Genomic DNA, 25,779 nt, shown 5'->3' with positions numbered 1-25,779 from the left:
GTTCCCCACTGTGTTTGGGTTAGTAATAATTTGTAGAGTGGCTCTATTTTCCCCAGCATGCGTTTTTTCACTATTCTGAATGTCTAAAGAATTCATATGTTGTTCTGATATATGAACACAGAAATACTGGACATTTTAAACTCTTATTATGGTGGTGATTTGACAAAATTACAATCATGGTCTTGAATTGGACTCACATTTTTCTGGTCTCGGTCTTAACTCGGTCTTGGACCCCTTGTCACCCTTCCGGTCTTGGTCTTGACTCAGACTCGATTCAAGGTCTTTGCCTTGAATCGGTCTCGCTTTAGGTGGTCTCGAACACAGCACTGTTGCTAACAGGAATGACTTTCAGCTCAAAATGCAGGTCTAAAACGCAGTTTATTTCTATATCTTGCATTTTGAAAATGTGTCACCATTTAATAACAGGCTACATTTGCACAGTGATTGTGCGCACGCTTTTAAAACACCTTTTTGTGGGTCGCGGGTCAAAAAGTTTGAGAACCACTGAGCTATCGAACAGATTTCTGATTTGCTGTACGGCTAGCTATAGGATCGGGTGCAGCACAAATGTCAAATTGTCGGGTCGAGGATTGTCATAAATAAATATGCATTGTTTGGTGCTCAAGAATATTAACTGTTAGCTTTGCAAGCTCACCAGCAATGGGGCATCAAGCAACAATTACTAGCATTGTCCTACTGATCTTTTGGTATGTCAAAATTGCTTGAAATGTATAATATACTTATGAAGCTTGCATTTTTAATTTGTTGTTCAAATGAATTATGACTTAATCAATCATGATGTAGGCAAAATAATGAAAAGGGCTGTCTGGTAGCCTCAATAAGTAGACACAGATTTGTAGCTGAACAAGTCATTGCATGTGTAGATTTTTTATTTTATTTTTACTTGAGACTTGACTTTAAAAAAACTTGTGACTCTACTGGACTTGTTCTTAAAATGCACGACTTGGACTTGACTCGAGACTCGACCCGTTCTACTTGGGAGTCGTATTGAGACTTGGACCTTGTGACTTGAATAACAGTGACTTGGTCCCACCTCTGCTAAACCAGTACAGCCTGTCTTGGCTCAAATTGTCTTGGCTCAGTGGTGTGAAAAGGGATGCTTAGTTCTGAGCTTCACAGATAGTGGTTTCTTTGTATCTACATGGTAGGAGTAATAACATGTATATCATATTTAATGTTATGGAGCAATGTATGCTGGTCTAATCTACAGACTATGTAGTAAGGGAGTGGCTGGCCTGAAAAATATGGGGGGACAGATATGAGATGAGGAGAGCTTCAGGGCCTTGTCCAATTAACCTGTATAGGCCTTTTCCCAGTTATTACCAATATCTAATCTATCACACAGACAGTAATTATAGCATGTATAGAGTTCAAAAAACTACTTTACCATATTTACAAAAAAGGGATGCAGTGCCATCACAGCCTTTCTATTTTCCATTTGGTCGAATTAAATAAAGGTTCTCTGGCGCCATCTACTGAAGAGGTGCATCCACTACAAAGGTTACACTTCCGTTTTTCAGCGAAGGACGTGTACACAAATGGATGATGCTGAGGAGCCCGACGCAGCATCCACTTCACCCTCTGTGTTGAATTGTTTGTGTAATTGCGTTGCCTTTTAAGTACATTTCCCTGCAAAAGCAACCGTGCGGCTGTAACAATGTCGATGTCAACATTTCAAAAGGTTACGCTAGTGTCTTGTCTCGTGCTCTGCGTTGCTCTTCTGCTTCCGAAAATGCTGCTAGGCGGAGGGAAGAAGGGTGCCCAGACCGAGGGTAAGGTTTCCGCTCTACATTTTTTTTTAAATATCTTTATTATTCTAGCTAAATATTATAGATTCGTATGTAGGCTTACCTTTCCTTGCAATTAACACATTTTCTTTTTACTTCACATCGTCGTTTATTTCTGGTCATCTTTGAATAATACCAGCTACATCCCTACAGAGGGCGCTGTCACCAGCGGGGAGGAGTGGTGGGTCAGCTGTTTGTTCACTCACAACAGCCTGACTTTATGTGAAAAAGTAAAAATCTGAGTCCCGCACCCGACCCTTGACACGAAAATATAGAAATTGAGCTACAGGCTACTGTCAAAGACGGGGGATTTTTTTAACTGGGTGCTGGATTTTCCGACATTTTGGTAGGCAATTTGTTAGTCAACTTGTCTATAAATTAGGTAGAAGAGAAGCTGCATGTAGGCTGTCATTATGTTGCCCTAAAAGACTAAATAAACCCTTGCTCACCAGAATAATGTCATAAATCGATAGAATGAATGCTTCAATCAAGTTGACATTGGTAGTGTCCTCTGTCATCTTTCACGGAGCAAAGACGTTTAGGGACCGGGGAGAAAATGCAATAACTCGGGAAAAGTTTTGTGAAAAATGTCCAAATTACATCAGTTTGACCAGTTGTAAGGAAATATAAACCTTTGGTTGAAATACTACCAGCTTTTATGATGCTGATAAAGATAGATACCATCTGTAGAGGTGCTAACTGAGCATTCACATTCTCTCAAGATGCTGAAATAAAGAAATCATATTTCTCCACTCCTGTTGCCAGGTAAACATTTTGTCTACATTTGGTGTACTATTTTACTGCAAGAAATGCTTAATTCTGCAGGAGTTAATATAAAAGTTTTGTGAGAGGTTATAGGTTTACAGTCAGTGTCCAGATTTCAATTTCCATTTAACCCATCTGAACAGTAGGCTTCCCTTGACGTGTCATTGGCCTATTTGAAGTCCCCATCTTGTGACTGTCGAATTTGTGTAGCGCCTCACAATCATCACACATAACAAAGCCGACACTGCTGTCGTCCTCTTCTTCCACTTCACAAAATTTTCTGGCCCTCCCTTCTCTTTATTTTCAACTCTCCATTTTGCAGCTTTTCTCTTATTGAATTAAACTCCGACATGGTTATTTTTGCCTCCGTGGATTGATGTTAACTTTTTCTGCCTGTTCCCAAAAGCATTAGGCGGTTGGCGTGTCGGCTATTTGACTCATGTACAGCTCAACCCTAAAGTTTAGGCTTATGCACTGATGCCAGATAGCATAAAATAACCTCAATGTAGCCCATAGATATAAATTGCACAAGAATAATACATATGGATTTATTAAGGTATTGTCTCTTTATTCAACCCGCCCGCCCTTCATCCAACACAATATTTAATTACCGTAAAGCCATCCACAGCAGGGTTACCTTATCACAACAGCATAAGTCCAAATCACTGTCGCAACAAAGTTGTTATTCCAGTGTAGCCAGTGTGTTAATTCCAGTATATCACAGTATCGGGTTCATCTACCTCATTTGCTTTGCAGGTTCAGGACGGTTTCCTCCCATGGTGCACCGGCAGATGGCTCCGGACAGTCAGGGCCAGAGGGCTGCTGGGTCCACCAGGGCACACAACACCGAGGCTATCGCCAGGGCTAAGGGGGGTGGGGGCACAGGGGTAGGGACCGGGGGCAAGTCCAACCTGGCAGGGCAGATCATCCCCATCTACGGCTTTGCGATCCTTCTTTACATCCTCTACATCCTGTTTAAGGTGCGATGTTCTGGGGTTGACATAGGATACATACACACACAGACAATAGGGATGAGCATTTTAAAGAATGTGTGTGTTCCAGTAATCTCATGAAAATTATTTAGAGTACAGGAATGTTAGCATTTTAAATGTGCAACGGGGCTGAAGGCAAAAAGTTTGCATGCGAAAATGTATCGAATACAAACCTTGAATCAAGTAGTCTGGCCCAGCCCTAACATGCGTACACATGCACATACTAGGAAGACACGCATGGAAACAGTCCATTGTATCCTATTCTCACAGAAAAGGTCCAAATCTAATGCCCATTTATAATCTGCGTGTTGTATGTTTAAATCCTTAAATCCTTTTGTTGAAGAATGTTTTTTTCTCTTCTCAAAAGATAACCTCAAAGGGGAAGTGCGCTGTACCTACTGAACCCAGATTTCCCTCAGTGAGAGCAGAGAACCGGAAGAGAAAGATCAGTGAGTTACAAACTGTAATCTCACGATTCTTAAATCATTCCTCTTTAAGAATCAGTTAGATTGATAATTCTATACAAAGAAACAGCATCAGTCATTTAAATAGTTTCTCTCGAAAACATACAGTCGTGGCCAAAAGTTTTGAGAATGACACAAATATTAATTTTCACAGTCTGCTGCCTCAGTTTGTATGATGGCAATTTGCATATACTCCAGAATGTTATGAAGAGTGATGAGATGAATTGCAATTAATTGCAAAGTCCCTCTTTGCCATGCAAATGAACTGAATCCCCAAAAAACATTTCCATTGCATTTCAGCCCTGCCACAAAAGGACCAGCTGACATCATGTCAGTGATTCTCTCGTTAACACAGGTGTGTGTTGACGAGGACAGGGCTGGAGATCACTCTGTCATGCTGATTGAGTTCGAATAACAGACTGGAAGCTTCAAAAGGAGGGTGGTGCTTGGAATCATTGTTCTTCCTCTGTCAACCATGGTTACCTGCAAGGAAACACGTGCTGTCATCATTACTTTGCACAAAAATCGCTTCACAGGCAAGGATATTGCTGCCAGTAAGATTGCACCTAAATCAACCATTTATCGGATCATCAAGAACTTCAAGGAGAGCAGTTCAATTGTTGTGAAGAAGGCTTCAGGGCACCCAAGAAAGTCCAGCAAGCGCCAGGACCGTCTCCTAAAGTTGATTCAGCTGTGGGATCGGGGCACCACCAGTACAGAGCTTGCTCAGGAATGTCAGCAGGCAGGTGTGAGTGCATCTGCATGCACAGTGAGGCAAAGACTTTTGGAGGATGGCCTGGTGTCAAGAAGGGCAGCAAAGAAGCCACTTCTCTCCAGGAAAAACATCAGGGACAGACTCATATTCTGCAAAAGGTACATGGATTGGACTGCTGAGGACTGGGGTAAAGTCATTTTCTCTGATGAATCCCCTTTCCGATTGTTTGGGGCATCCGGAAAAAAGCTTGTCCGGAGAAGACAAGGTGAGCGCTACCATCAGTCCTGTGTCATGCCAACAGTAAAGCATCCTGAGACCATTCATGTGTGGGGTTGCTTCTCAGCCAAGGGAGTGGGCTCACTCACAATTTTGCCTAAGAACACAGCCATGAATAAAGTAATGGTACCAACACATCCTCCGAGAGCAACTTCTCCCAACCATCCAGGAACAGTTTGGTGACGAACAATGTCTTTTCCAGCATGATGGAGCACCTTGCCATAAGGCAAAAGTGATAACTAAGTGGCTCAGGGAACAAAACATTGATATTTTGGGTCCATGGCCAGGAAACTCCCCAGACCTTAATCCCATTGAGAACTTGTGGTCAATCCTCAAGAGGCGGGTGGACAAACAAAAACCCACACATTCTGACAAACTCAAAGCATTGATTATGCAAGAATGGGCTGCCATCAGTCAGGATGTGTCCCAGAAGTTAATTGACAGCATGCCAGGGCGGATTGCAGAGGTCTTAAAAAAAAGGGTCAACACTGCAAATATTGACTCTTTGCATCAACTTCATGTAATTGTCAATAAAAGCCTTTGACACGTATGAAATGCTTGTAATTATACTTCAGTATTCCATAGTAACATCTGACAAAAAATATCTTAAGACACTGAAGCAGCAAACTTTGTGGAAATTAATATGTGTCATTCTCAAAACTTTTGGCCTCGGCTGTACAATCAAATAGTTTAGTTTCACTTCAGACAATGCCATCCTGAAAAGTATTAACCGACCCTCTCTCCTCCTCTCGCTCTCCTTCTCTCTAGCGGACTTTGAGCTGACTCAGCTGCAGGATAAGCTGAGGGAGACAGAGATGGTGATGGAGAGGATTGTGTCCAAAGCCAGCTACAGTCCTGAAAGGTTTGTTGTTTACCTGGCCAAAGTCTTGCTCCTCGAACATCTCTCATTTATTCTCGTTTCAGTCTCTCTTTGCATACCAAAACACATATATTCAACATGTAACTTAAAAAAATGATTCTTTCCTTTCCCACCTTACACCATTTTTGCTGACCAAAATATTGGATAAAAAAAAAATGATCAGGAATAAAATGTTATTGAATACAATCTGAATTGAACAATGTATTTACATTGCTATTAATGTGTGTACTTAACTGTTATTGCATGTCCCATTGATTGAATTAGCATACCTGTAATAAATTCTAATGGGTAGACCCTACGCCATGGATCCCCAAAATCTTTTGGTCCACGACCCCATTTTCATAACCACATTTAATTATTTTATTTTAATTAACAGCTAATGTTTACTTTTATTTGGGGCTATGGCAGTCAATTGAAAAACATTTGAACAGTATTTCTGATTGTCTTCTCAACTCACAAACACATATGTTTAATGTGGGGCTATGACAGTCAATTGCAAATGAGTCTGACAATGTCTCTTATCTCACCACCACTAATGAGATGGGTGTGCTTGATGCATGTCGCGGCAGAGCTTCTCAAAGTCAGGGGGCGTGGTCGACAGTGCGCACCTCATCTCTGCTGTCACATCCAACATGGATCGATATTTGGTTTTAATGCAGACAAGAGCACTGAACGCACCTTCACACAGATATGAGCTGGCGAACGGTAGTATAAGTTTTAATGCAGACAAGAGCACTGAACGCACCATCACACAGATATGAGCTGGCGAACGGTAGTATAAGTTTTAATGCAGACAAGAGCACTGAACGCACCATCACACAGATATGAGCTGGCGAACGGTAGTATAAGTTTTAATGCTCAGAGGGAGAGGGCAGGGTATTCCCTTTGAGTCAAAAAACAAAACTCCTCCGTAGTGACCTGTGAATGCATTGTCTACAGCATTCGATCACATGACAGCTCGATCAGCTGTTCGATTTCATTTACCTGCATGTCAACTGAGCCACGATCACAGTCAAACGGATTAGGAAGTAGGTCCCAAAGTGCTTTTCCCAGCATTGGTGAGCAGTCATCACTCGTGTGGGACACTTACTGATGCTGTTTTTTGTTGTTGTTAGAAACATGGCACCTCTGATGGAAGGGGGCATGGTTGGCTTTTGAAAGACTCTCTCCAATAAGAATTATTTCCTCTGAATCCACCGATTTGGTCACTCGTCTGTAGAATGTTTTTGTATTCTCTGCATGCTTGCGTTCAGTTTCCCAAATATGTCTGTTACATATAGGCAAGGAGACATGTTTTTTTCATTACGCAGAAAGTCAACCAGGTCCGTTTTTATTTTTTTTACATCTATTGTGAATGACAATAGTTCGTCTCTCTTGGCAAACTCCAAGTGGGCTGTCATGTGGATTTTACTGAGGAGTGGCTCCGTCTGGCCATAAAGGCCTGATTGGTGGAGGGCTGCAGAGATGGTTGTCCTTCGGGAAGGTTCTCCCATCTCCACAGAGGAACTCTGGAGCTCTGTCAGAGTGACCATCAGGTTCTTGGTCACCTCCCTGACCAAGGCACTTCTTCTCCGATTGCTCACTTTGGCCGGGTGGCCAGCTCTAGGAAGAGTCTTGGTGGTTCCAAACGTCTTACATTTAAGAATGATGGAGGCCACTGTGTTCTTGGGGACTTTCAATGGTGCAGAATTTTTTTGGTACCCTTCCCCAGATCTGTGCCTCGACACAATCCTGTCTCGGGGCTCTACGGACAATTCCTTCGACCTCATGGCTTGGTTTTTGCTCTGACATGCACTGTCAACTGTTGGACCTTGTATAGACAGGTATGTGCCTTTCCAAATCATGTCCAATCAATTGAATTTACCACAGGTGGACTCCAATCAAGTTGTAGAAACATAAAGGATGATCAATAGAAACGGGATGCACCTGAGCTCAATTTCTAGTCTCATAGCAAATGGTCTGAATACTTATGTAAATAAGGGATCTGTTTTGTTTTTAATGAATTAGCAACATTTTCTAAAAACATGTTTTCACTTTGTCATTATGGGGTATTGTGTGTAGATTGATGAGGAAAAACAATTAATTCATTTTAGAATAAGGCTTTAACGTAAAAAATGTGGGAAAAGTCAAAGGGTCTGAATACTTTCCGAATGCACTGTATCTGACAAAGGTATTGATGCGAGTTTCTGTGCCTCTGCCTCACCCTACATTGGTTTCACCTTATCAATTGCAGCCGGTAATATCAAAGTCTCTGCAATAGCGTGTGGTTTCATATCGTAACGGGCCTAGCCATTCACTGTGTGAATGATTCAAGTGCAACGGTCAAGTGCGGCCTTTTCCCATGATCTAAGGGCGCGCTCTGGTTGAATTTGATCTTTTAGATTAGAATAATTTTTATTTGGATGTATTTAAGGTTAACCACATTACAATGATTTTGAGATACAAAGACAATATTATAAGGTGTGTATATATATATATATATATATATATATATATATATATATATATATATATAAAATCAACAACAACAAAAATGTGTGAATCTTTTTTTTCCTCAGAATTTTGGAAATTCTCCCACGACCACATTTTCATATCAGGCGCGACCCCTAGTTTGGGAATCGCTGCCTTAAGCATACTTACCTATGCTTCTGCTGCTCTCTCTGCAGGGTGACAGGGGTGAGTGCCGACCAGGAGGAGAGACTGCTTCTCCAGCTGAGAGAGATCACGCGGGTGATGCAGGAGGGCCGCCTGGTGGAGGGGGTCGCCCCCGCAGAGATGGGGGCACAACACTGGGAAGGTAGACTGGGATTGAACCTCTTTCTAAGCCTTTTTCTGTACCACCCCACACCAGTGGGCATTCTTCTAAACAACATGTCATTTGTGCTTCTTTAATGGAAGTTAAACTTTGGCTCTTTTATGACATCATTCAAGACTTGTCTGAATACGTTATCCACATTCAACAATACGGAGATATACAAGATTTTGGTGTAACATACAGTAAGTAGGGTTTAGTGCCTCTCAGGGCTGTATGGAAACGTAATGATATACTGTTTATGTATTCATGGTTGAATTAGGTTTCCCAGAGGATCCCCATCCATGCTGGGAAGAGCCCTTCTGTGGCTATGACCATACCCAGGAGACCAGCACCGAAGAGCAGCCAGAGAGGACTGACGAGTGTGGGGCTTACCAGGAGGAGGGTGGGGCTTACCAGAAGGAGGGTGGGGACTACCAGGAGGCAGGTAGGGCTGACCAGGATAAGGGTGGGTCTGACCAGGAAGAGGGTGTGGCAAACGAGGAGGAGAGTGGGGTTGACCAGGAAGAGGGCAGGTCTGACCAGAAAGACGTTGGGCCTTGACCAGGAAGAGAGGCGTAGTTGACCAGGAGGTGGTTAGGGTTGACCAAGAAGAGGGCAGGGCTGACCAGGAGGAGGGTGCAGCTGAGGATGATGTAGGTGTAGCTGAGGCAGCGGCTGATTTGAATACTGATGAGGAGGGAGGTGCTGATTTGGCCACTGGGAATGAGGAATGTGGGGCTAAGTGTGATGTGGGTGGGACTGAGGTGGAGAAAGAAGGAATGGACAGGGAGGAGGGTGGGGCCAATGACAAGCTGGGTCTGGCTGATGAAGACAGGGGTGGTGCAGAGGAGGAGCAAGGGAAGGAGCTTGAGTTTACACTGAAGATGCCCACCATGTTGGAGCGAGAGGAAAAGGACAGTGTTGAGATGCCAACTAGCCGTTCTCGCGTTAGAAGGAAAAGGAACAAGAAGCAGAAGAAATGACCAAAAGGAAACAGAGTTGATTGACTTCCCCTAAATTCCTTCCTATAATTAGGAAAGTAGAGTGCGCCCCACAAACTTGAGTCTGGCTATGCCCGTCTAGCAACATTTCTTCCTAGCCTCCAATGCTTCCAAACAGGATGGGCCATAGCATGAAGGTTAGCAGTAGCCAGTCTATAAACACAGGATCAAAAAGCTCCACCTGAGAAAGATGGTATCCCTTCCTCTCTTGCTAAGTGACAGTCTGAAGCAGAAGTCATACCCACAGTATTGTACCAATGCCTTGTTCAGATGTCCACTACCGCATAATAGCTTTGGCACAATGTGCATTACAGTGAACTGAATGATTTGGAAGGCACTGTGCTCCTACTGTCTTGATTCACATCTGGGCTTGAGAGGATGCTTTTTGTCCTCTTAGTGCAATAAACCATAATTAGAATACATGGGAATGACCTTATTTCATGGGTATAAGTTATTGAAAAAGCATTCACTTTTATACACTATTTATTTATTCACTACTGATTACTATATACCTGTATGTCAGCGTTACAAAAAAAGTAACTACTGTGGAATCACACAAATAAAATATTCTGGTTTGACAACAACCTTGTCTCAAGTATGTGACAAACAAAAACAACAATGGCAGCTATTTGAGAAAAAAGGTGTATTACTTACAGAATGTAACATTCTACCAATAGAAAAGCAACATCCAATTTTATTAGCGGAAAGCGTACAATTAACTTATTTTCATTGAGTAGCACATTGTTGCTGCACAGAATTGACCCATGGCAGTTCAGCGAGGGGTGCTGAGCTGGATTTGGTTTCTGGCCACCACAGTGTGCAAAAGTGTGTCATTCTGCATCCTCAGTCTCAGATATCCATTGGCTCATCCGGTTTGTCTGCTGCAGGCTCATCTGCAGCCTCGATAACCTAGGACACACAGGGCGGGACACATCACATCTTGATTGGCTACCGTTCAGATAAAAATGGAAAACAAAAAATAAAAATAAAGTACTTATGTCAAACTACCAGGAAGTCTGAAAAGATATTGAGTGGGAGGGAAGCTCACCTTGACTTTAGGTTCTTTGAAAAACGCCTATGTCAAGCAACATGGACGCAGTGTTGCAGTGAGATTATCTCAAGCAAATTTGCTGATACACAAATCAACATCGAAATTGCATGCAACATCCAATCCTATCATACACCCCATAATGGTTTCACTACTGATTTGTTTATATCAAACTGTTTGGTTATTGTAACAGTATCAATAGACAAAATGTTGGCTGTATAGTTTAGCTAGCAAATTCAAATGGAATTGGCAGCACTGCTTATCAAGCTAGCTAGTTCATCTTGGACAGTTTCAGGTTGAGGTCTGGGTACTTTTCATTACACACTCACTCACTCACTCAGTGGCCAGTTCATTAGGTTCCCTCCTACAGACAGTGAGTCACATGGCAGTGGCTTGATCTATAAAGCAGGCATCGAGGCATTCAGTTACTGTTTGACTGAATGTTAGAATGGGCAAAACGAGTGACCTAAGCGACTGAGTGTGGTATGATCGTTGGTGCAGGTCGTGCCGGTTCAGTATCTCAGAAACGGCCGGCCTCCTGGGCTTTTCACGCATGACTGTGTCTCGGGTTTATCGTGAATGGTGCGACAAACCAAAAAACATCCAGTCAGCAGCAATCCTGTGGGCGAAAACAGCTTGATGATGAGAGGTCGAAGGAGAATGGCAAGAATCGTAAAGCGAACAGGCGGGCCACAAACAGGCAAATAACGGCACAGTAGAACTGGTGTACAGAACAGCATCTTGGAACGCAAAACTAGTCGGTCCTTGTCACGGATGGGCTATTGCAGCAGACAACCACACCAGGTTCCCCTCTCATCCTCAAACAAGAAGTGGCTCCAGTGGGCACGCGATCACCAACACTGGACAATTGAGCAGTGGAAAAGCATCGCCCGGTCCGACAAATCCTGGTTCATGTTGCGTCATGCTGATGGCAGTCTGGATTTGGCGTAAGCAGCATGAGTCCATGGAACCATCCTGCTTGGTGTCAACAGTACAGGCTGGTGGCGGTGGTGTAATGGTGTGGGGAATGTTTTCCTGGCAAACGTTAGGTTCCTTGATAGCAATTGATACCAGTTTGTATGCCACAGCGTATCTGAACATGCTGGCTGAAGACCTAGCTAGCCAGTTACTAGCTAACACCAGGAAAAAAATAAAAATAGCTAACACCAGACACAGATGAAAGCGGAAATATTAGAAGAATATATATATTTTTTAAATATTTACTGACACACTGCAGTCAAATTTCTGCACCAGTAGACTAGCTACCTAGCTATGTAAACCACACGCCTTCTGCGATGTTGGTTACATGGTGGTACTTATTTAAGTTAGGTAAGAGAATAAGATGTTACCATTGGTGTATTAAAATTATACTTTTTGTGATGTCATGAAAAGCCCTTAATAATCCTGCCTCCATCCCGCCTCAAAAGTGGGCGGGTATTTCTGACATAGCGAACCAGTGGCACCTCGAGCTGGCTACGAACTAGCAGGGGTTGACGACAGTTGTGTGTACTGAGAGGCACGAGCAAGAAGACAATGGCGGAAGCGGAGATGGAGCCAACATCGGTTGGTGGTGGAAATGAAAAATTGACTTTTGTCCAAAGAAATGGAAAGAAATAAGCTAAATTGATGTGAGATACTAGTGTTGATACTCCTACAAGATACAATGGGGAATTATGTTTTCTGAAATGATGTACACCTGACTTGGTGAACCCATTGAAGACATCCAAAGTTGTGGAGAATGCTTTGTGTAAAGTAAAAATCTGTGAAAATCACAAGAAGTGGGCTTCATCAAATTGTGTGTCTAAGGTGTTGGAACTCACACAATTTGGAGAATATGATGTGTCGTGCTTTGAGCTACAGAGCAGGGCACCTATTTAAAGAGTAATTTTGGGAGTGTCGGAAGAAGTTGACATTGATATACTAAAGAAAATTCCTGGAATGGTTGATGTATGCTGGATGATGTGGAGTCCCTCCCGACCCGAGTGCAGCTGACACAGATGAAAGCGGAAACCTATAAGCAGGGTTGGGGAGTGACGGATTACAAAACAAACTTAATCAGTAACCAGAAAAAATATTGTAACAAGATTACAGATACTTTTGAAAAACTAGATGATTACTTCTAGGATTACTTTTTAATTCAGAAAGGATGTTTGCAAAAAAATTTGACACCTTTCTGTTTTCTCAATGACATTCAAAATCAGCATTGAAAAAAGGAGCAAGTTTAGTTTGTTTTCCTCCTGAGCAAGTCTGACCACAAGTCAGAAACCACTATGATGACACCAAATACGTTTGATGGATTGCGGGAAAAGAGTAGGAATAGGCTTTTGTAGGACAGTCCAAGCTACTGTATATGTCTTCCAATGGTATGACTGCTGTCAGCATCCAAAGATTGTCGAACTTCAACAGTTGGAGGTAAGGACGACATCAGTGATGTAGCCTACGGGCGATACGGATATCACTAAGGCCTATTACAGGCTACATAGCGCATTGATGCGAATCACACTGCTGCCCTCAGCTATTTGCGCCTTACGGATTGTGGTTGTTGTGAATGGCTGTTCACAAATGTATATATATATGCTACAGTTGTCTGTCCACCACACATGTAAACTAGCTTGCTTGCTCTTACACTCTTAGAAAAAAAGGTTCCAAAAGAGTTCTTCGGCTGTCCCCATAGGATAACCCTTTTGGGTTCCAGGTAGGACCTTCTGTGGAAAGGGTTCTATATGGAACCGAAAAGGGTTCTTCAAAGGGTTTTCCTATGGGGACAGCCAAAGAACCCTAAGAGTGTATCCGCACTGACTGGTGAAGTAATTTAATGAGCTAACTGTAAAAAATGGTTGATTCCACAGGTAAAAAAAGGAACAGAAAGGAACGATATAAACCAGTACTTGTTTGGGCTTCGAACCGGATCAGAACATTATTTTGCTGATCGGAATAGTGGAGCGAAACTAAAAAAAAGTAGTGGTTCTCTTTCAATTGGAAAATAAATGTCAGTTGCAACACATTAGAAAGTAACCAGCCCAGTCTGAGGTCCTGAGCGCTCTGGAGCAATTTTCATCAAGGGTCTCTGTACTTTGCTCTGTTCATCTTCTCTCGATCCTGACTAGTCTCCCAGGTATTTTGGTTTTCTATAAATGTGAAAAATGTTGAAAAACCTGTTTTCGCTTTGTCATTATGGGGTACTGTGTGTAGATTTGAGGAAATTATTTTATTTAATCCATTTTAGAATAATGCTGTAACGTAACAAAATGTGTAAAAAGTCAAGGGGTCTGAACACTTTCCAAATGCACTATATCTTGAAACGTATCGAATCGTCTTGAAAGGCAAAGATCCACATCCCTACTATCTAGATATGTAAACCACGCCTCTCTGAATGCAACTTCTGCAATGTTGGTTACAAGGTACTTATTTCAATTAGGTAAAAGAATAAGACGTTAACATTGGTGTATTAAAATTAGGCTTCTTTTTTTCTTCTTCGTCTCTCAAAAACCCCTTAATAATCCCACTGCCTCCAAGTGTTTGGCATGGGGGAAAGGACCAATAACTTTATGATCAGCTTTACTTGAGGACCAAAACGTTGACCGTGGCGCCATACAGGTTGAAAAATAGTTGGGAAGAGATTGGATGTGCCGATTCCTTAGCACGTGGTTTATGAGCTGATATGCAAAACAACGCTTGATTCAAAACGGATTTTTTTCAATTTAAATAAAAAAAATGGCCATAAACAGAATTATGTATACTGAACTAAATTATAAAAACACATGTAAAGCCTTGGTCCCATATTTCATGAGCTGAAATAAAATATCCCAGAAATGTTCCATACGCACAAAAAGCTTGTTTCTCTGAAATTGTGCAGACATGTTTACATTCCTCTTAGTGAGCATTTCTCCTTTGCCAAGATAATCCATCTACATGACAGGTGTGGCATATCAAGAAGCTGATTTAACAGCATGATCATTACACTGTGCTGGGGACAATAAAAGGCCACTAAAATGTGCCGTTTTTTCACAAAACACGATGCCACAGATGTCTCAAGTTTTGAAGGAGCGTGCAATTGGCATGCTGACTGCAGGAATGTTCACCAAAGCTGTTGCCAGAGACTTCAATGTTCATTTAAACCTCCTCTGTCCTTTTAGATAATTTGGCAGTACGTCCAACCGGCCATCTCAATTGGTTTGGGAGGCCAGATCATCTGATGCAGCACTCCATCACTCTCCTTCTTGGTCAAATAGCCCTTACACAGCCTGGAAGTGTGTTGGGTCATTGTTGTGTTGAAAAACAAATGATAGTCTCACTAAGCACAAACCAGATGGGATGGCGTATCGCTGCAGAATGCTGTGGTAGCCATGTTGGTTAAGTGTGCCTTGAATTCTAAATAAAATCACTGACAGTGTCACCAGCAAAGCACCCCCACACAATCACACCTCCTCCTCCATGCTTCACGGTAGGAACCATACATGCAGAGATTCTTTCTCCTACTCTGCTTCTCACAAAGACACTGCAGTTTGAACCAAAAATCTCAAATTTGGACTCCTCAGATCAAAGGACAGATTTCTACTGGTGTAATGTCCATTGCTCATGTTTCTTGGCCCTAGCAAGTCTCTTGTTATTGGTCTCCTTTAGTAATCAAATCAAAACGTTTATTTGTCACATGCGCCGAATACAACAGGTGTAGATCGTAAAATGAGAGTGAAAATAACAGTAGCGAGGCTATATACAGATGGTACCGGTACAGAGTCAATGTGCCAGGGCACTGGTTAGTCAGGCTAATATGTACATCTAGGTATAGTTAAAGTGACTATGCATAGATGATAAACAGAGAGTAGCAGCAGCGTAAAAGAGGGGTTGGCGGGTGGGATGGTGGCGGGAAAAATGCAAATAGTCCAGGTAACCAATGTGCGGGGGCACCGGTTAGTCGGGCTAATTGAGGTAATATGTACATGAATGTATAGTTAAAGTGACTATGCATAGATGATAAACAGAGAGTAGCAGCAGTGCAAAAGTGGGGTTGGCGGTAGTGGTTTCTTTGCAGCAATTTGACCATGAAGGCCTGATTCACGCAGTCTCTTCTGAATAGTTGATGCATTTATTTGGGCTGCAATTTCTGAGGCTGGTAACTTTAATAAACTTTTCCTCTGCTCGAGAGGTTTCTCTGGGTCTTCCTTTCCTGTGGTGGTCCTCATGAGAGCCAGTTTAATAATAGCGCTTGATGGTTTTTGTGACTGCACTTGAAGAAACTTTAAAAGTTCTTGAAATTTTCCGGATTGACTGACCTTCATGTCTTAAAGTAATGATGGACTGTCGCTTCTCTTTGCTTATTTGAGATGTTCTTGCCATAATATGGACTTGGTCTTTTACCAAATAGGGCTATCTTCTGTATACCAATCCTACCTTGTCACAACAACTGATTGGCTCAAACGCATTAAGAAGGAAAGAAATTCCACAAATTAACAAGGCACACCTGTTAATTGAAATGCATTCCATGTGACCACCTCATGATGCTGGGTGAGAGAATGCCAAGTGTGTGCAAAGCTGTCATCAAGGCAAAAGGTGGCTACTTTGAAGAATCTCAAATATAACACTTTTCTACATGATTCCATGTGTTATTTCATAGTTTTGATGTCTTCACTATTATTCGACAATGTAGAAAATAGTACAAAATTAAGAAAACCCTTGAATGAGTAGGTGTCCAAACTTTTGACCGGTAATGTATATCAAATTACTTTATTCTTGCTATGTAACTACTGTAAAAGCCAAATAAATACACTTTATGGTCCAACTTTAGAGGCAGGTATTTTTCCTACTTTGATCTGAATTGCTTGCTCTCTGGGGTTTTAGGTTCGGTTTGATCTAATCTGCTGATCTAAAAAGGGCTTGATAAATACATCTGACTGATCTGGTTTCATCCAAATGTCATCCAATTTCATGAAAAACATGATTTTGACTGTTCGGGACCATCAAGTGAAATTTGTGATGTCATGTTTGTTAACCATTCTATAATATTATTATAATCTCATCTACAAATATCTTTGAGAGTGCATTATCCTAGCCTGGATACCAAGTTAATTGTTCTGTTTCAGTGTGGATCCAGGCTAGCATTAATCCAACCACTTTCCACAGTAACTCCAAGTCGACTCTTACCTTTCTCTGTGGCCTCTCCTCCAGACCCTCAAGGAAAGGACCCACGTCATCATCGTCGTAGATGGTGAACTCCATGTCTTTCCCCACAATGCCGATTGAGACATTCTGAAAGGCAAGGAGAGCTACTCAGTAAAGCCGAGGGTTGTGTTCAATAGGCACCAAACAGAGAGGGACTCCATTTTATTTTCATGTTGTAAAACGTTTTAAAACATTTCTGTTGGGTGACCTAATGAACACAGCCCTGTACTATGGGGAACATGAGGGCTATGACAGGTTGGTTGAGCCATATAAGCTTACCTTAGTGGTGAGGTCCTGTTCAGCTGGGAGTGTTTCTCTGAGCCCAAGCAGACCATGCCTGACCAGCTCATTCAGATTACCTGAGTATAGTCAATGCAATGGACAAAAGGATAAATGCACAGAACAGGTGCTGAGTTGTGTACAGTTGAAGTCAGAAGTTTACATACACCTTAGCCAAATACATTTAAACTCAGTTTTTCACAATAAACTCAGTTTTTCACAATTCCTGACATTTAATCCTGTGAAATGTCAGAATAATAGTAGAGAGAATGATTTAATTCAGATTTTATTTCTTTCATCACATTCCCAGTGGGTAATGAAGTTTACATTCACTCAATTAGTATTTGGTAGCATTGCTTTTAAATTGTTTAACTTGGGTCAAACGTTTCAGGTAGCCTTCCACAAGCTTCCCACAATAAGTTGGGTGAATTTTGGCCCATTTCTCCTGACAGAGCTGGTGTAACTGAGTCAGGTTTGTAGGCCTCCTTGCTCGCATACACTTTTTCAGTTCTGCCCACAAGTTTTCTGTAGGTTTGAGGTTAGGGCTTTGTGATGGCCACTCCAATACCTTGACTTTGTTGTCCTTAAGCCATTTTGCAACAACTTTGGAAGTATGCTTGGGGTCATTGTCCATTTAAAGACCCATTTGCGACCAAGCTTTAACTTCCTGACTGATGTCTTGAGATGTTGCTTCAATATATCCACATAATTTTCCTGCCTCATGATGAATCTATTTTATGAAGTGCACCAGTCCCTCCTGCAGTAAAGCACCCCCACAACATGATGCTGCCACCCCCGTGCTTCACGGTTGGGATGGTGTTCTTTGGCTTGCAAGCCTCCCCCCTTTTCCTCCAAACATAATGATGGTCATTATGGCCAAACAGCTCTATTTTTGTTTCATCAAACCAGAGGACATTTCTCAAAAAGTACAATCTTTGTCCCCATGTGCAGTTGCAAACTGTAGTCTGGCTTTTTTATGCAGGTTTTGAAGCAGTAGCTTCTTCCTTGCTGAGCGGCCTTTCAGGTTATGTCGATATTGGGCTCGTTTTACTGTGGATATAGATACTTTTGTACCTGTTTCCTCCAGCATCTTTACAAGGTCCTTTGCTGTTGTTCTGGGATTGATTTGCACTTTTTGCACCGAAGTATGTTCATCTCTAGGAGACAGAACGCATCTCCTTCCTGAGCGGTATGACGACTGCGTGGTCCCATGGTGTTTATACTTGTGTACTATTGTTTGTACAGATGAATGTGGTACCTTCAGGGGTTTGGAAATTGCTCCCAAGGATGAGCCAGACTTGTGGAGGTCTACAATTATTTTCTGAGGTCTTGGTTGTTCTTTTGATTTTCCCATGATGTCAAGCAAAGAGGCACTGAGTTTGAAAGTAGACCTTGAAATACATCCACAGGTACACCTCCAATTGACTCAATTAGCCTATCAGAAGCCTCTAAAGCCATGACATCATTTTCTGGAATTTTCCAAGCTGTTTAAAGGCACAGTCAACTTAGTGTATGTAAACTTTTGACCCACTGGAATTGTGATACAGTGAAATAATCTGTCTGTAAACAATTGTTGGAAAAATTACTTGTGTCATGCACAAAGTAGATGTCCTAACCGACTTGCCAAAACTATAGTATGTTAACAAGAAATTTGTGGAGTGGTTGAAAAATGTGTTTTAATGACTCCAACATAAGTGTATGTAAACTTCCGACTTCAACTGTAGGTGTGTGTGAGTGAGATATGCTACACCGAACAGTATAGTATGTGTAGTATGTGTAGTAGACATATGTGTGCCCTCAGGTATGCATTCGTGTTAGTAATTGTTAAAACCACAAATAGTGTGTGTGTGCATGCTCTCACAGTCCAGGAAGGTCTCCATGTGTCTCTCTAGGTATGTGCGGGCAGACTGGGAGCGAGCTCCAATGGACATGGCTTTGCAGTCAAAGTAGTTTGCAGAGGGGCAGGTCTGGAAGATATGAGGCCCCATGTCCTACAAGAAGATACCAAATTACTTTTTTGCTTCACATTACTAATGTACAGAGTTTTACACACCTTGATCAGCATACATAGTTTCCCTTAAAAGATGACAAAGAGAACTTACATCGTAGCCAGCGATAAGCAGTCCCACACCATAGGGTCTTCTTCCATACCTCTGTGTGGGAATTTGAGTTTCTGAGGGACTGGTCAAGGGTTACCTTGTCAACTGTCTACAGAGCACAGCGCACCATTTCCCAAACCTCACCGCTTAAATCACGAAAGTGTCATTTTTGACATTGATATCCAATAAAAATGTATGCCATGTGTCAAACTTTCAAACGTATTGTTTGGGGTCCCCTAGGACTGTCCTAAACTCAGCAAAATGTTAATGCAAGGCAAACTGGGAGCGGGCTTCTAGGGATCAATAATTGAAAGCATGACTGAAAGGATACTGCTTCCGATGAGAGTGACGAGGCGTGATGCTGGGAGAGGCCTGTCAAACACAAACCTGGAGTCCAGGCATTCCTGCCTCATGAAGTTACTGTTGAAGAAGATAGAAGGGGAAAGAAGTGGTTATCTTGACACAAATTACAGTGGATATACATTGCACACAGACACATGGTTTTTCATACATTTTATTTCTAAAATTGGATACCGAGGTGTGTGTGTGTGTTGTAGGTAGCCTAGTGTGCGGCAGGTAGCCTAGCGGTTAAGAGCGTTGGGCCAAAGGTTGCCCATTCGAAACCTCGAGCTGACTAGGTGAAAAATCTGTCAATGAGCAAGGTACTTAACCCTAACTGTTCCTGTAAGCCGCTCTGGATAACAGCGTCTGCTAAATGACTCAAAATGTAATTTTTTTTTTTTTTAAATGGTACCAGAGGAGCCTGGCATCTGCAGTCAGCCCGGCAATGGAGATGCCAATGTGTTCATCAACGTGGAGGATCTTCTTCTGGTGAGCAGCCAGCTCTGACTGGGCTCGCTGTGGAGAAACAAACACCAGTCTCACTCAACAGTCCATTGACAGTCACTGCGAGTGGCTCACGCCACACGTCCAATGCGGCAGGTAAAAGACATACCCTTTTCCTGATACCCCAGTGTAACCCCAGTGTAGCTCCTATGTAACTCTTGAAAAAACAAAACTGTCAGTGTAGAATAGAACTGGGATATTATTGGGGAATACCTTGAGAGCAACCAGGACTGCATGGGTTCTGGACTTAAGCCCCACTGTAGCCGAACCTTGTTTCACCGCCTCCATGGCGTATTCGATCTGGTGAATGCGCCCCTGAAACACAAGTGCATTGATAACTTTAACTTATTTGGGAGACACTGCAGGGAACCTCATTCCCTAAACATTTAGATTAATTTTAATGTTCACACTCTAGTGAGTACATGAGGAAGTTGCAAGCAATAACGACCCCAAAAAAAGGCTAAAAAAAGTCCCTTACCTGAGGACTCCATACTGTGACATCGTTGTCATACTGGTTACGGAACTACAGAGAGAGAGAGAGAGAGAGAGAGAAAAGGCAGTAGTGTCAATATTTTCAATGTACATTTGTCTAGAAATACACACAAAATGTTTTACTTACGTAGTTCTCTTGCATTGCAATGAGTTATCGACCAAAAAACTGTTGTGGACTGCACCTCAACACAGAATGTGCTTGCCACCCTAGACTCTTCCAGACAAAGGTATTGCATTGCTATAAATAAATTATAGAGCCAGCTAGAAAGCAACCTTGTGGCTTTGTTTACGCCACCTATCATGGGGGTGCATCTGAACCAGAATCTGCCCTTACAGGAAAGGTTGATATGGCGAATCTCCTTTAAGCCCAGGAAGCAGCCATTGACCTGCTTTTCAAGCGTAATAATCTCAAAATACGTTTATTACTCACCAAATTAAGTTTCAATTAGCAACAATCGTCATTTACTGCTATCACGGCTGGTATGTATTTCCAAAAAAGGTCTAAATAAAAAGTTTTATGTAATAGAAAAAAAGGCCTCTGCGGCACCTCCAACGTATTGAGCTGTTGTAGACTTACAACCTGTGCATGCAGTCAGGTTAGGGCTCTCGGGGTTCCTTGGGACGTGAGTGATTGAAGGTGTCGAATAGGATTTTTTTCTTCAGTTGCTTGCAATGGTGGAAAAGGTATCCAATTGTTCTACTTGAGTAAAAGTAAAGATACCTTAATAGAAAATTACTCAAGTAAAAGTCCCCCAGGAAAATACTACTTGAGTAAAAGTTTTAAAGTATTTGGTTTTAAATATACTTAAGTATCAAAAGTAAAAATCATTTCACATTCATTATATTAAGCAAACCTGACGGACCGATTTTCTTGGTTTTTTAAATTTACGGATAGCCAGGGACAACACTCAGACATCATTTACAAATGAAGCATTTGGGTTTAGTGAGTCGGCCAGATATGAGGCAGTAGGGATGACTAGGAATGTTCTCTTGATGTATGTGAATTTGACCTTTTTTCTGTCAAGCTAAGCATTCGAAATGTATAGAGTACTTTTGGGTGTCAGGGAAACTGTATGGAGTAAAAACAAAATTATTTTATTTAGGAATATATCGTAAGTGGAGTAAGCTGTCAAAAATATAAATTGTAAAGTAAAGTCAAAAATATAAATTGTAAAGTAAAGTACACATACCCCCAAAAACTACTTAAGTAGTACTTGAAAGTATTTTTACAGCAGTTTTCTTTTTTAAAACTCCATATTTGTTGAGTAACGAACGTATTTTAACGTTATTAATTATGAAAAGCTGGTGAATGGCAAGTTGAATAGCTGCTTCCTGGGTTTAAAGGAGATTCACCATACCGTTTCCTGTAAATCCAGATTCTGGTTCATGGGTGCACCCATAGAATTAGAATAGGACCTCTATGGGTGCACCTCTCATGACGTCGAACATGTTTGAAGTTTCAGAGGTACAATAGGCATGATAGCTTTGTTCAAGCAACAAAGTAGCTGGTCATAAACAGTTGGAAGAAAGCATCTAGTTAGCTAAAAGTTTAATTTGCCTTTGCCTCCATAGGTAAGGTTGACTGCAAAGAACACCGGCATTTGGTAAAAGTTGGGTAACGAAAGTGAAACACTCAACATTTACTAGGCTAGCTAGCTAATACAGCTATGTAGCTAGCCAGCCATCTAAATTAGCTACCGTTAACTATGTTAGCTCCTAGCTAGCTACATCAACTAGGTTGGCTACTTTATTTAATCTATTGTTACAACTAGCTAGTTTGCCAATAAGGCAGTAACTAGCTAACTCGTGCAAAATCATAAACTTCCATAGACGCTACTATAGTAGCTATGTTTTATGCTTACTCACAGTGCACTCGTTTCGTAACGTTAGTGTTAATAGACTAGCTAACGTTAACTATTTTAACGAGTGGTAGCTAGAATCCTTATCAAACACCTTTGTCATTCAATGTATGCAATCTGTATTATTTAAGCAAATATTAAAGCTTCAAACAAAACGCATGCTTTATACACTCTTACCATCTCTGCTGCTGAACTGTGACTTGGTTTGATTTATTTTCCTAAATGTGTGACGTAGGAAAAGCTGTAGATCTCAGAAGTCTGTCCAGTCGATGAAAAATCGAAATGTCATCAAAGATTGGAAACTTTACTCATTTTGACTTGACCAAAGACGGCTATCTACGTCAAATGTACTTTTTAATGCCATGATTCATGTCAATTCTGAAAGTAAATTTAGATTTTTGATGAATGTAAAAAAATATATATATTCCATTCATGTTTACTTCACATTCATGGTCCTCGGAGGTTGCAATAACTAGAATAAAATACTTTCAGTAATGCAAGCAAACAACATTTTGTTATAGCATTTTTTTTCTTCAATGACAGGCATAATTGCAGTGTGACTAGATGAGCACTTTGAATGTCAACAACAACAATACACAATATCCTTCAGTAACCTGTTTTTTTTCTTCAGAAAAAGTGTTATACACTTCCAGGACCTCTGCTAACAGAAATCTTAATGTCTCTGTACAAACCACTCATGGTGTTTCAGACTCATCATAAAAAGTTTTCAGCGTTTAATGTCTCTTTCTAGGGACATTTCTATGCATTTATAAAGTTCTCCTCGCTCTCAGCTTCTCCCACTCTTTTTTTCTATTTCTCTTTCTCCCCCTCTCTCTCCACCCACCCCCCTGTCCATTTTTTTTGGGTTGAAACGGCTGGACACTGAGAGCCTGGACCCTGTTAAAGATATCTGATGTACCCTTGATCCGGGGGGAGATGAATTAAAGGAGCTGTGCTGACGAGCCCTCCTCCCCTGCCAAGGCAGAGGCGGCAGCAGCAGCCATTACATCAGCGCGCCTCCTTTGTGATTGAGATTGTAGTAGCTGTGCTGAGCTCAGCATGTTTCGCCAGGGCTTAATTTAACTCTGCCAAACGGCCACCTTTTAATTTTTCAAATGGAAGAGTGTCCTGAGTCACTCTGTGACGGGTCCAAGCCACGCCGCTGGCCCTCATGCGGAGAAAGAGGAGGGCGGAGGTGTTTAAAGGTGTAGCGGTATGGGTTGGGAAGACAAAAGTAATGTCGCTTACCCAGACCATGTCTCGGAGAAGAAATACATCAGTGCGTTGTCAGCTGTGCTTAGCTATACCAATCAATGACACAACTAAATGTGTTAGCACAAATCCAGGCTATGCTTAGCTATCAATCAATGGCACAATAGTGTACGTGTTACCACAAACCCCAAAGGATTGTCGCAATTTTGGTGGGGCAATATATGTTTTTGAAGCCCTAATAGGGTTCAGGCCCTTTGACCCTTGTTATTCTCATCACAGACAAAATCAAGCATTTTTATATCTTCAAGTTGTAGTTGGATTTCAAAAGAGAGGCATCGGAGTTCTCCCAGCGACTCACTGGTGAGAGATGATGATGCATCAGCACCAGTGGTGTACCTGGATGTGCCTCCAGATATTGGATTACTTGAGTATTCGGAGTAATTAAATGTGTCTAAATATGCCCCCATCTCGCACCCATGTTGCTTAAAATAGACCGGCGATGTGTTTAGCCTGGAAATCAACTGGACTAATGGGAGCGACAGGCAGCCGGTCTGCATTAAGCTGGCAGGTAACATGAAGTGGGTCAAGGATCATCAGCCACACACGGAATGAGCGGAAGGCCCCCCTCAACAGGTTTTATGAGAAGATATACATCTTAATTGACTTTTACATTTTCCACCAAATGCCAGGACACGCAGCAGCAAGTGTGGGGCGGTGGGGGAGTTGAGAGTCATGCAGAATCTTGCCATCCGTTTCCGTGCATTTTCCCAAAGAGCTTACACAGCATTTTGACGATAAACGGCTGAAGAGGCTTTTTTGGTGTTAAATCAGAAAGAGCACATTGTGGAGCACTTACTAATATCCGAGCCATACAGATTACTGCTTCACTTAGCCATTGGATCTAATAATAGCTAGCCAATACATGGCAAATTTCATATGCTTTATACTGCACAACTGCCTCTTTGTGGTTCAGAGGTGATCTATAATTATTAATTTGAAGTAATGAATAGATTGTACTCATACAAAGCCTGATTTAGATTAATGTAGATAATAGATAAACAGCCATGTTACTTGGTTCTCCCCTAAATAGTCAGGCTTTAGAAGTTCTGACTGACAGCTGTGATGATTCTGTGTGTGGTGTTGTGTGGGACACTTGCATGCTGGAACATGATGTGTCTTTTGATGTGCTATCGTTTCATGCTGCTCTGACAGGTGTGATTGTCCGATGGGGAAGTTTGACTGGCAGTCTCTGGGCTCTGGGCCTTCTGTGTCCATCCAGCCTTTGGAGAGAGGAGGAGAAAATGAGACCATGTATGAGGAGAAAGCCCAAGTTATCCCTTTGTGGGTAGTCCCTAGCTAGTCCCCCTTTTGCCTGTCAACCATGTCATGTGAAATCAACAGGTGGTCTCAGAGGGGTTCATCTAGGAAGATTTCACTCAGGACCATTACCTCAAGGGAAGGGTGATCTAGAGATGTAATAGAGAATAACTCCAAATGTGTTTCAAACCCCCAGGTGCAGCAAGGATGTTGTTGCAACACACACATAGCTTATTGTGAAATAAACACAAATGACTTCTTCAAAATTCATGACAGGCACATGAATATGTCAACTATTTTGTGTGTATTGCACGATTTTCATCACAACGCATTTTGTGTGTATTACACAATTTTCTTTCTTCATAACGCATTTGTGTACATTACACAAATTCCAATTTGTTGTGGCTAAATGTTAGCCAGGCTAGTTGATGGCTAACATTAGGTAGGCTAGGGGTTAAGGTTAGATTTAGGGTTATGGTTTAGGGTTAGGTAAAATGCTAGCTAAGGAGTTAACGTAATTAAGGTTAGGAGTTAGGTTAAAGTGAAGGGTTAGCTAACATGCTAATTAAGTTGCAAAGTAGCTAAAAAGTAGCAAGTAGCTGCAAAGTTACTCATTAGCTGAAGTTGTCTGTGATAAGATTCAAACAAGCAACATTTGGGTTGCTAGATGATCGTGTTATACGTTCAACCAACCACCATCCTATTGTTTCTGTGTTAAGTTACGTACTGTCAGAAGCGGTGTTGGACCAATTCGAGGAGTTCACCCGCCGCTT

The 25,779-nt window shown here is 41.8% G+C and overlaps 2 protein-coding genes across 2 annotated transcripts; one reads left to right on the top strand and one right to left on the bottom strand.

Annotated features, from left to right (window-relative positions):
• The first annotated feature begins 1,537 nt into the window (after window positions 1-1,537).
• Window positions 1,538-10,131, top strand: LOC106561067 (protein RIC-3). The gene is made up of 6 exons (XM_014124682.3): window positions 1,538-1,793; window positions 3,330-3,553; window positions 3,933-4,014; window positions 5,789-5,882; window positions 8,567-8,697; window positions 8,975-10,131. The coding sequence occupies exons 1-6, from the start codon at window positions 1,679-1,681 to the stop codon at window positions 9,253-9,255; spliced, it is 927 nt and encodes a 308-aa protein (XP_013980157.3). The 5' UTR covers window positions 1,538-1,678; the 3' UTR covers window positions 9,256-10,131.
• Window positions 10,132-10,321: 190 nt separating this feature from the next.
• On the bottom strand, window positions 10,322-22,763 carry LOC106561070 (proteasome subunit alpha type-1). The gene is made up of 10 exons (XM_014124690.3): window positions 22,655-22,763; window positions 20,605-20,649; window positions 20,340-20,441; window positions 20,035-20,138; window positions 19,612-19,700; window positions 19,284-19,354; window positions 19,043-19,172; window positions 17,182-17,261; window positions 16,885-16,989; window positions 10,322-10,604 (listed from the first exon to the last, which is right to left on the bottom strand). The coding sequence occupies exons 1-10, from the start codon at window positions 22,655-22,657 to the stop codon at window positions 10,545-10,547; spliced, it is 789 nt and encodes a 262-aa protein (XP_013980165.1). The 5' UTR covers window positions 22,658-22,763; the 3' UTR covers window positions 10,322-10,544.
• Window positions 22,764-25,779: the final 3,016 nt, after the last annotated feature.

The sequence above is a fragment of the Salmo salar genome, chromosome 10 (assembly GCF_965601325.2).
Source record: "Salmo salar chromosome 10, fSalSal1, whole genome shotgun sequence".
Taxonomy (NCBI): Eukaryota; Metazoa; Chordata; class Actinopteri; order Salmoniformes; family Salmonidae; genus Salmo; species Salmo salar.
Note: the sequence above shows the minus strand (reverse complement) of the source record. Positions and strands in the feature narration are given on the sequence as shown.

Coding starts and splice junctions, on each gene's coding strand:
- LOC106561067 (XM_014124682.3), top strand. CDS start 1,679: ATGTCGATGTCAACATTTCAAAAGGTTACGCTAGTGTCTTGTCTCGTG. Junction 1,794..3,329: donor GAAGGGTGCCCAGACCGAGG/GTAAGGTTTCCG, acceptor TTTGCTTTGCAG/GTTCAGGACGGTTTCCTCCC. Junction 3,554..3,932: donor TCCTCTACATCCTGTTTAAG/GTGCGATGTTCT, acceptor TCTTCTCAAAAG/ATAACCTCAAAGGGGAAGTG.
- LOC106561070 (XM_014124690.3), bottom strand. Junction 20,442..20,604: donor TCACAGTATGGAGTCCTCAG/GTAAGGGACTTT, acceptor CTTGTGTTTCAG/GGGCGCATTCACCAGATCGA. Junction 19,355..19,611: donor CGTCACTCTCATCGGAAGCA/GTATCCTTTCAG, acceptor CCAGTCCCTCAG/AAACTCAAATTCCCACACAG.